This window comes from Antedon mediterranea, chromosome 11, assembly GCF_964355755.1.
Source record: "Antedon mediterranea chromosome 11, ecAntMedi1.1, whole genome shotgun sequence".
NCBI lineage: Eukaryota > Metazoa > Echinodermata > Crinoidea > Comatulida > Antedonidae > Antedon > Antedon mediterranea.
The window spans coordinates 21,349,974-21,362,111 of NC_092680.1; the positions used below are offsets into that span (position 1 = coordinate 21,349,974).

The 12,138-nt window shown below is 32.8% G+C and overlaps 1 protein-coding gene across 1 annotated transcript; it reads right to left on the reverse strand.

Annotated features, from left to right (window-relative positions):
* Nucleotides 1-9,267: 9,267 nt before the first annotated feature.
* LOC140062626 (uncharacterized) lies at nucleotides 9,268-11,933 on the reverse strand. Its single transcript, XM_072108918.1, has 2 exons — nucleotides 11,743-11,933; nucleotides 9,268-11,030 (listed from the first exon to the last, which is right to left on the reverse strand). The coding sequence occupies exon 2, from the start codon at nucleotides 11,012-11,014 to the stop codon at nucleotides 10,133-10,135; it is 882 nt and encodes a 293-aa protein (XP_071965019.1). The 5' UTR covers nucleotides 11,015-11,030; nucleotides 11,743-11,933; the 3' UTR covers nucleotides 9,268-10,132.
* Nucleotides 11,934-12,138: the final 205 nt, after the last annotated feature.

Below are 12,138 nucleotides of genomic sequence, written 5' to 3' on the forward strand. Positions count from 1 at the left end.
GTTACTATAGCACAATCGAAATGCGCAGAACCAATTATTCGTTTCTGCGCATGTTTATTATGCTATAGTAACCATTTATATCAACAAATAAAAGGGTCGAAAATCGGTCATTTTTCGTAAATTTCCCTGTACTATAGTACAGGGATTTTTTCAAAAAAGGGCCAATTTTCGAACTTTTTATTTATCGATAAAACTGGTTACTATAGCACAATTGACATGCGCAGAACGCATTATTCGACTCTTCGCATGTTTATTATGCTATAGTAACCATTTATGTCAACAGTGGTTACTATAGCACAATTGAAATGCGCAGAACCAATTATTCGTCTCTGCGCATGTTTATTATGCTATAGTAACCATTTATATAAAAAATAAAGGGTCGAAAATCGGTCATTTTTCGTAAATTTCCCTGTACAGGGATTTTTTCAAAAAAGGGCCAATTTTCGAACTTTTTATTTATCGATAAAACTGGTTACTATAGCACAATTGACATGCGCAGAACGCATTATTCGACTCTGCGCATGTTTATTATGCTATAGTAACCATTTATGTCAACAGTGGTTACTATAGCACAATTGACATACGCAGAACCCATTATTCGACTCTGCGTATGTTTATTATGCTATAGTAACCATTTATATCACAAAATAAAAGGGTCGAAAATCGGTCATTTTTCGAAAATTTCCGTGTACTATAGTACAAGGATTTTTTTTAAAAAAAGGCAAATTTTCGACCTTTTTATTTTTCGATAAAACTGGTTACTATAGCACAATTGACATGCGCAGAACGCATTATTCGACTCGGCGCATGTTTATTATGCTATAGTAACCATTTATGTCAAAAGTGGTTACTATAGCACAATTGACATGCGTGGGAACCATTATTCGACTCTGCGCATGTTGATTATGCTATAGTAACCATTTATATCAAAAAAATAAAAGGGTCGAAAATCGGTCATTTTTCGAAAATTTTCCTGTACTATAGTAGAGGGATTTTTTCGTAAAATTGCCAATTTTCGACCTTTTTACTTTTCGATAAAACTGGTTACTATAGCACAATTGACATGACCAGAACCCATTACTCGACTCTGCGCATGTTTATTATGCTATAGTAACCATTAATTGCCTAAGTCACACAGCTGACTTAGGCAGAAACACAAAAAAACGATCTGAGCATGTGCAAATGTATATAAAAGCACTCAGATAATGTACAGAGGGCAGTATATTGATATAAGCAGGGAGTTAGGCAGATCATAAGTCAGCTCTCCTTAATTGCCTAAGTCACACAGCTGACTTGGGCAGAAACACAAAAAAATATAGTATATTGATATAAACAGTGAGTTAGGCAGAAAAACAAAAACATGACTTAGACACTTTTGTTATGAGGCTGTCGATATCATCTATATACAAAAAATGCTACCTTTAAGTAACAAAATTTAATAGCATCAGCTCTTCAGATTAAAATTAAAACTGATGATTTTAGAAAGGGAAAGTAGCAATAAAAGAGTAAGAATTTGTAACAAATGGGTTAAAAAATATACTATAAAAATGTATTTCTTATTTTATTAAAAAAATCATGAGTCTCCTTTCCTTAATTGCCTAAGTCACACAGCTGACTTAGGCAGAAACACAAAAAACGATCTGAGCATGTGCAAAATGTATATAAAAGCACTCAGATAGTGTACAGAGGGCAGTATAATGATATAAGCAGTGAGTTAGGCAGATCATAAGTCAGCTCTCCTTAATTGCCTAAGTCACACAGCTGACTTGGGCAGAAACACAAAAAAATATAGTCTATTGATATAAGCAGTGAGTTAGGCAGAAAAACAAAACAAAAATTATGTCTTATACACTTTTGTTATGAGACTGTCGATATCATCTATATACAAAAAATGCTACCTTTAAGTAACAAAATTTAATAGCATCAGCTCTTCAGATTAAAATTAACACTGATGAATTTAGAAAAGGAAAGTAGCAATAAAAGAGAAAGAATTTGTAACAAATGGGTTAAAAAATATACTATAAAAATGTATTTCTTATTTTATTAAAAAAATCATGAGTCTCCTCTCCTTAATTGCCTAAGTCACACAGGTGACTTAGGAAGAAACACAAAAAACGATCTGAGCATGTGCAAATGTATATAAAAGCACTCAGATAGTGTACAGAAGGCAGTATAATGATATAAGCAGTGAGTTAGGCAGATCATAAGTCAGCTCTCCTTAATTGCCTAAGTCACACAGCTGACTTAGGCAGAAACACACAGAATATAGTATATTGATATAAGCAGGGAGTTAGGCAGATCATAAGTCAGCTCCCCTTAATTGCCTAAGTCACACAGCTGACTTGGGCAGAAACACAAAAAATATAGTATATTGATATAAGCAGTGAGTTAGGCAAAAAAAAAAGAAAAATTATGACTTAGACACTTTTGTTATGGGGCTGTCGATATCATCTATATACAAAAAATTCTACCTTTAAGTAACAAAATTTAATAGCATGAGCTATTCAGATTAAAATTAACACTGATGATTTTAGAAAAAGAAAGAAGCAATAAAAGAGAAAGAATTTGTAACAAATGGGTTAAAAAATATACTATAAAAATGTATTTCTTATTTTATTTAAAAAATCATGAGTCTCCTCTCCTTAATAATTGCCTAAGTCACACAGCTGACTTAGGCAGAAACACAAAAAAACGATCTGAGCATGTGCAAATGTATATAAAAGCACTCAGATAATGTACAGAGGGCAGTATAATGATATAAGCAGTGAGTTAGGCAGACCATAAGTCAGCTCTCCTTAATTTCCTAAGTCACACCGCTGACTTAGGCAGAAACACACAAAATATAGTATATTGATATAAGCAGGGAGTTAGGCAGATCATAAGTTAGCTCTCCTTAATTGCCTAAGTCACACAGCTGACTTGGGCAGAAACACAAAAAAATATAGTCTATTGATATAAGCAGTGAGTTAGGCAGAAAAACAAAACAAAAAGTATGTCTTATACACTTTTGTTATGAGACTGTCGTTATCATCTATATACAAAAAATGCTACCTTTGTAACCAAATTTAATAGCATCAGCTCTTCAGATTAAAATTAAAACTGATGATTTTAGAAAGGGAAAGTAGCAATAAAAGAGTAAGAATTTGTAACGAATGGGTTAAAAAATATACTATAAAATTGTATTTCTTATTTTATTAAAAAAATCATGAGTCTCCTCTCTTTAATTGCCTAAGTCACACAGCTGACTTAGGCAGAAACACAAAAAACGATCTGAGCATGTGCAAATGTATATAAAAGCACCCAGATAGTGTACAGAGGGCAGTATAATGATATAAGCAGTGAGTTAGGCAGATCATAAGTCAGCTCTCCTTAATTGCCTAAGTCACACAGCTGACTTAGGCAGAAACACACAGAATATAGTATATTGATATAAGCAGGGAGTTAAGCAGATCATAAGTCAGCTCCCCTTAATTGCCTAAGTCACACAGCTGACTTGGGCAGAAACACAAAAAATATAGTATATTGATATAAGCAGTGAGTTAGGCAAAAAAACAAAACAAAATTATGACTTAGACACTTTTGTTATGAGGCTGTCGATATCATCTATATACAAAAAATTCTACCTTTGTAATCAAATTTAATAGCATGAGCTCTTCAGATTTAAATTAACACTGATGAATTTAGACAAGGAAAGTAGCAATAAAAGAGAAAGAATTTGTAACAAATGGGTTAAAAAATATACTATAAAAATGTATTTCTTATTTTATTAAAAAAATAATGAGTCTCCTCTCCTTAATTGCCTAAGTCACACAGCTGACTTAGGCAGGAACACAAAAAACGATCTGAGCATCTGCAAATGTATATAAAAGCACTCAGATAGTGTACAGAGGGCAGTATAATTATATAAGCAGTGAGTTAGGCAGATCATAAGTCAGCTCTCCTTAATTGCCTAAGTCACACAGCTGACTTAGGCAGAAACACACAGAATATAGTATATTGATATAAGCAGGGAGTTAGGCAGATCATAAGTTAGCTCTCCTTAATTGCCTAAGTCACACAGCTGACTTGGGCAGAAACACAAAAAAATATAGTCTATTGATATAAGCAGTGAGTTAGGCAGAAAAACAAAAAACAAATTATGACTTAGACACTTTTGTTATGAGGCTGTCGATATCATCTATATACAAAAAATGCTACCTTTGTAACCAAATTTAATAGCATGAGCTCTTCAGATTTAAATTAACACTGATGAATTTAGACAAGGAGAGTAGCAATAAAAGAGAAAGAATTTGTAACAAATGGGTTAAAAAATATACTATAAAAATGTATTTCTTATTTTATTAAAAAAATCATGAGTCTCCTCTCCTTAATTGCCTAAGTCACACAGCTGACTTAGGCAGAAACACAAAAAACGATCTGAGCATCTGCAAATGTATATAAAAGCACTCAGATAGTGTACAGAGGGCAGTATAATTATATAAGCAGTGAGTTAGGCAGATCATAAGTCAGCTCTCCTTAATTGCCTAAGTCACACAGCTGACTTAGGCAGAAACACACAGAATATAGTATATTGATATAAGCAGGGAGTTAGGCAGATCATAAGTCAGCCCCCCTTAATTGCCTAAGTCACACAGCTGACTTGGGCAGAAACACAAAAAATATAGTATATTGATATAAGCAGGAGTTAGGCAGATCATAAGTCAGCTCTCCTTAATTGCCTAAGTCACACAGCTGACTTGGGCAGAAACACACACAAATATATATATCATCTATATACAAAAAATGCTACCTTTGTAACCAAATTTAATAGCATCAGCTCTTCAGATTAAAATTAAAACTGATGATTTTAGAAAGGGAAAGTAGCAATAAAAGAGTAAGAATTTGTAACGAATGGGTTAAAAAATATACTATAAAATTGTATTTCTTATTTTATTAAAAAAATCATGAGTCTCCTCTCTTTAATTGCCTAAGTCACACAGCTGACTTAGGCAGAAACACAAAAAACGATCTGAGCATGTGCAAATGTATATAAAAGCACCCAGATAGTGTACAGAGGGCAGTATAATGATATAAGCAGTGAGTTAGGCAGATCATAAGTCAGCTCTCCTTAATTGCCTAAGTCACACAGCTGACTTAGGCAGAAACACACAGAATATAGTATATTGATATAAGCAGGGAGTTAAGCAGATCATAAGTCAGCTCCCCTTAATTGCCTAAGTCACACAGCTGACTTGGGCAGAAACACAAAAAATATAGTATATTGATATAAGCAGTGAGTTAGGCAAAAAAACAAAACAAAATTATGACTTAGACACTTTTGTTATGAGGCTGTCGATATCATCTATATACAAAAAATTCTACCTTTAAGTAACAAAATGTAATAGCATGAGCTCTTCAGATTAAAATTAACACTGATGATTTTAGAAAGGGAAAGTAGCAATAAAAGAGTAAGAATTTGTAACAAATGAGTTAAAAAATATACTATAAAAATGTATTTCTTATTTTATTAAAAAAATCATGAGTCTCCTCTCCTTAATTGCCTAAGTCACACAGCTGACTTAGGCAGAAACACAAAAAACGATCTGAGCATGTGCAAATGTATATAAAAGCACTCAGATAGTGTACAGAGGGCAGTATAATGATATAAGCAGTGAGTTAGGCAGATCATAAGTCAGCTCTCCTTAATTGCCTAAGTCACACAGCTGACTTGGGCAGAAACACAAAAAATATAGTCTATTGATATAAGCAGTGAGTTAGGCAGAAAAACAAAACAAAAATTATGTCTTATACACTTTTGTTATGAGGCTGTCGATATCATCTATATACAAAAAATGCTACCTTTAAGTAACACAATTTAATAGCAGCAGCTCTTCAGATTAAAATTAACACTGATGATTTTAGAAAGGGAAAGTAGCAATAAAAGAGAAAGAATTTGTAACAAATGGGTTAAAAAATATACTATAAAAATGTATTTCTTATTTTATTAAAAAAATTATGAGTCTCCTCTCCTTAATTGCCTAAGTCACACAGCTGACTTAGGCAGAAACACAAAAAACGATCTGAGCATGTGCAAATGTATATAAAAGCACTCAGATAGTGTACAGAGGGCAGTGTAATGATATAAGCAGTGAGTTAGGCAGATCATAAGTCAGCTCTCCTTAATTGCCTAAGTCACACAGCTGACTTAGGCAGAAACACAAAAAATATAGTATATTGATATAAGCAGTGAGTTAGGCAGATCATAAGTCAGCTCTCCTTAATTGGTCAAGTCACACAGCTGACTTGGGCAGAAACACAAAAAAATATAGTCTATTGATATAAGCAGTGAGCTAGGCAGAAAAACAAAACAAAAATTATGTCTTATACACTTTTGTTATGAGACTGTCGATATCATCTATATACAAAAAATGCTACCTTTAAGTAACAAAATTTAATAGCATCAGCTCTTCAGATTAAAATTAACACTGATGAATTTAGAAAAGGAAAGTAGCAATAAAAGAGAAAGAATTTGTAACAAATGGGTTAAAAAATATACTATAAAAATGTATTTCTTATTTTATTAAAAAAATCATGAGTCTCCTCTCCTTAATTGCCTAAGTCACACAGCTGACTTAGGCAGAAACACAAAAAACGATCTGAGCATGTGCAAATGTATATAAAAGCACTCAGATAGTGTACAGAGGGCAGTATAATGATATAAGCAGTGAGTTAGGCAGATCATAAGTCAGCTCTCCTTAATTGCCTAAGTCACACAGCTGACTTATGCAGAAACACACAGAATATAGTTTATTGATATAAGCAGGGAGTTAGGCAGATCATAAGTCAGCTCCCCTTAATTGCCTAAGTCACACAGCTGACTTGGGCAGAAACACAAAAAATATAGTATATTGATATAAGCAGTGAGTTAGGCAAAAAAACAACAAAAAATTATGACTTAGACACTTTTGTTATGGGGCTGTCGATATCATCTATATACAAAAAATTCTACCTTTAAGTAACAAAATTTAATAGCATGAGCTCTTCAGATTAAAATTAACACTGATGATTTTAGAAAAGGAAAGTAGCAATAAAAGAGAAAGAATTTGTAACAAATGGGTTAAAAAATATACTATAAAAATGTATTTCTTATTTTATCAAAAAAATCATGAGTCTCCTCTCCTTAATTGCCTAAGTCACACAGCTGACTTAGGCAGAAACACAAAAAAACATCTGAGCATGTGCAAATGTATATAAAAGCACTCAGATAATGTACAGAGGGCATTATAATGATATAAGCAGTGAGTTAGACAGGTCATAAGTCAGCTCTACTTAATTGCCTAAGTCACACAGCTGACTTAGGCAGAAACACACAAAATATAGTATATTGATATAAGCAGGGAGTTAGGCAGATCATAAGTCAGCTCTCCTTAATTGCCTAAGTCACACAGCTGACTTGGGCAGAAACACAAAAAAATATAGTATATTGATATAAGCAGTGAGTTAGGCAGAAAAAAAAAAAAAATTATGACTTAGACACTTTTGTTATGGGGCTGTCGATATCATCTATATACAAAAAAATTCTACCTTTAAGTAACAAAATTTAATAGCATCAGCTCTTCAGATTAAAATTAAAACTGATGATTTTAGAAAGGGAAAGTAGCAATAAAAGAGTAAGAATTTGTAACAAATGGGTTAAAAAATATACTATAAAAATGTATTTCTTATTTTATTAAAAAAATCATGAGTCTCCTCTCCTTAATTGCCTAAGTCACACAGCTGACTTAGGCAGAAACACAAAAAACGATCTGAGCATGTGCAAATGTATATAAAAGCACTCAGATAATGTACAGAGGGCAGTATAATGATATAAGCAGTGAGTTAGGCAGATCATAAGTCAGCTCTCCTTAATTGCCTAAGTCACACAGCTGACTTAGGCAGAAACACACAGAATATTTTTAAATCTCAATTATTTTGCAATAATATTGCAATATATGCACATATTATATTACGTTAAAACACCATCTTATAAAATCATAAATATTAACAAATTATGTCAAAAAAATAAAATGGTGGAACATTGGTTATTTAAAAAATATTTCCCTGTGCATTTTTTTTAAATGGCCAAAATATAGACTTTTTAAAATTCAATTATTATGCAATAATATTGCCATACACATATATTGCGTTATCATAATCTTATAGGGTCACATAGTAACCAGTTATGTCAAAAAATAAAAGGATCGTAATGTTGTCATTTTCTGACAAATTCCCTGTAGGCATACATGACTCAAATATCGACTTCTTGTTCTATTTTTATGCAATAATATATATATGTGCATGTATTGTGTTATCATCATGTTATAGAGCCATACTAATTAGTTATGTCAAAACATTAATGGGCTGGAATTTGACAATTTTTCGACATATTTTTTTCACATGCAGTCTCAAACATCATCATTTATTTCATCATTTAAATCATTTAATAATATTATTATTAATAAATAATCTTAGAATGGTACAGATATAAATCACAAAATATTTATTTCTAAACTTCTTAAATATTTCTATTTGCTCATCTTACTAAACTACGATCAATTGAAAACAACATATTTGTTTATTACAATATTTTGACATCAACATTTAAAGTAAATTGATATTACTAGAGGATGAGCTCGCTTCGCTCGCTCCCCCTCTAGGAAGTGTAGACGATGGTTCTCGGAATGATAATGTTCTCCTTATACATTTTCTGTCGGTTACCATTATTGAAAATGCTTGACATTCGTAAAACTAAACTACTTTGTTTCACAGTGTTTTAGATGATTAATAACATTTTAAAGTATAGTTTTTATTGTTTGGTAGGGCCCTTTGGGGAGGCGGAGGTCATTTGAGGGAGGTGCTTATTCGAGGGATATATGTTAAATTTTTTAGTTCTAATAATATGGTAACATTTATAATCAAATGAAATCCTCTCATAGATATGAAAAGTGTTAAAAAAGAATAACAAATGCTTGGTAAATTGCAGATAACAGTGCGGTGAATTCTACTACAAATAGTATAATTGTGTTATTATAAATATGTGGATGGACGTTTATTAGATAGTTGGGTTGGGGGGGGGGGGGTTATTATTCAAAGTGATGTTTTATTGGAGAGGCGTTTATTCAAATGAATACCATCCTAATAATTATTAATACATTATTTAATTTAATCATCTTTTGAAACTAACGGCCGTGCCAGAGTGGGCCCAAGAAAGAAGACATCACGGCTTGCAACATGGGCAGACATCTCGGTCCTAACGGGACACAGGAAGATAGCCTACAGTTATTCCTGCAAGCTTACTCAATAAAATTCAGCTATCGGGATTTCACTCGAAAAATGTCTTATCAAATCTCCCTATGTAATTTTATAATACTATTCCCCACAATATATTCTGATTCTTTATGGCGTATATTTAATTTGATCTTTATTAATTTGCAGTATAATTCCTATTATTTAACTACTGTACCTTCACACACGTGTGGTATGTTTTAAAATAAACAAAAAACTGAAATGGCTATGATTAATGGCCAATTTTTTTTTCGTCTTCCAAAGGGACACTGTATTGATTGATGGAAAGTGCCTGTTTCCAGTCACCTTTAGGGTCAAATCTATTATTTTAACTGCTCCCTTGTGTATAAAAGAGAGAAAATATTTGAAACTAAGGTGAACTTATCTTAAACCCGGAAATTACTTTGACCGGGAAGAATTGAAATTGAGAGGAAAATCCAATGTTGAAATCATAAATGTTGTTAAAAAACTCTTTATAATATCTTCCTAAGATATAAATATGGAACAATAGCGTCGGCGTGCACACTAATGTTATCAAATCTACGTTTCGCGGTACATCTCGGATAGATAAGGTAGGTATCCAAGGCGGAGATTTGTAGAGAAGTTTTTGCATTGTGCTCGCCTATGTCAGAATTAACCATAATTTATATATAGATAGTCTATCGTGTATAATACGGTATGTATACAAATTAGCAAATGCTTTTAGATAATTGTAGCATCGAAAGACTAAATAAACTGTTATAATAGAAAATAATAAATAAAGGTAAAAAATTAGATGTGTATAATATGTTATCTAGGCTACTTTATATATATCATAATACGTCAATGGTTAATTAAATTTGAGCATAACCGCACTAAGCGCAGCCTCAACCATCGTCTCGGTAAACTGCGGAAAATATTCTAAAATCTTCGAAAGCAGCTGTTCTCTGGATTGCATACCTTCGGCAACAAGTTGATGTTCTTCATCCTCGTACAAGAACGTTGAATCCTTAAATCCATAAAGTTTATCATCTTTAAATGCAATACATCTAAATGATTTTAAGAAAGGGCAGCTGTGAACTCCTGGAATCGTATACATCTCACTCATTACTGGTTGTATATAATCAAGATCACGTGGTGTTATCGGCATGTCCATAAACTCGTTCCACGCTTTACTGTCAATATTTACCGGGTATTCTTCCCGTTTATGATGTTTATGTAGTCGAGTTATTACGTCACCGTTACGTACAAACTTGAAATACAAAAATCCAACGTGATACACGGGGGATTCCAGATCGAAATTCAATGGTATAGGATCCCATGTGGGATACGCAATACCAACATCTGCTAGGTGTAGATCCCCCTGTTTGGTCAAATCGCGTACAAAGGTACATAAGTGATTATTGTCGGATTTCATTATGGCGCAACTAGTATGGAACACGTCGTAACCAATCTTTTCAAGTAATATTTTCATAAATTGGTTCATTGAGTAACACCGACCACCTTTCTTTTCGAACAGATCTTTCTTAATTTCTTCAAACGTTGGTAATCTTCTTTCCGTTGGTTTAGTACTAAGAGTGATGATATTTTGAAACGGCTGAGTTTGCAGAAATTTACGGAGTATTTCTCTGAGAAGATCAAATTTGTTTTCTTTAAACCTCTTGACCGCGTCTTTGATTTCTAAAACATCTTTTAAAAATCCGTCGACTTCGCGATCAGATAAAGTCAACATTTTTCTTTATTGTTAGCTGAAAGAAAATTATGTAAATGTGACGTCACTTGCTTCATAAATCTAGATTTTATCAAGCTCTTGTACTCTGTATTTGTATTAAACATTGAATGGAGATAAGTGGGTCAAAGTAAGGTCAATGTATCCGCGAGATTGTTGTCAATTATAGATGAAATTATTCTATTTGAATGTGAAGGAAGCCGTTGCACGTTTCCAAAGCTTTGGCGAAAAGTGTAATAAGAGAAGAAATAAATTATTCAACGTTGACTATATCAACTAATTCTGATAGAATTATTATTCATACTTTTGCTAAATTTATTACATAAACGTAAAAGAGCATTATAATGCTTATAATACTAGTAAACAAAGAATAGAAAAATATTCAAAAGACAAATGCTGTCAATTCTAGGAACGATCTGTGTACTGCAAAAACATGATTCTCAACTTCAGGAGTACTACTGTATTCATATGCCTACACGGTAGGCCTACTATCCTCCTCGTGAATATTGATGGAGATTCTATATATTTGTTAATTTGAAAAAAATACGACAACTTGATATCTGCGTCTACATCATCATTTCATTACTTCAAAGCCTAGTATGCTGGTATTTCAGACTACCCTGCTGTATACTATTTCATAGCCTATGTTATGCTATTTCATAGCCTATACGATATATTACTTCATAGCCTACGTTATACTATTGTAGCCTACATGTTTTATTCGTACTTACCTCGATTCAATACGTTTATTCAACTTAATTCAATTCCTCTCGTCGTACGAGTGCTTACAAACGCCCGGGCCTAACTGTGTAGTTTCTAATCTCCGTTCAAGTAATGACGAATGCAAATGCTATCCTAATATATAAATAATGATAAGTAATGCAAACCATGAAAGGGAGGCTTAAACTGTCGTTTTGTTTTCACCAAGGCTGCTGGCTACAAATACCTCTACATCCGCTTGGATTTCTTTGAAATACCTCTCGTGGGATACTTGTCATTGCGCGCGCCAAGGAGAAACAGGATAATTTCTTTGAAATATCTCTCGTGGGATACTTGCCATTGCCAAGGAGTATTACTAAACAGGATAATAATCAATCTTCGTTATTATAATACTGAATTATTCATTA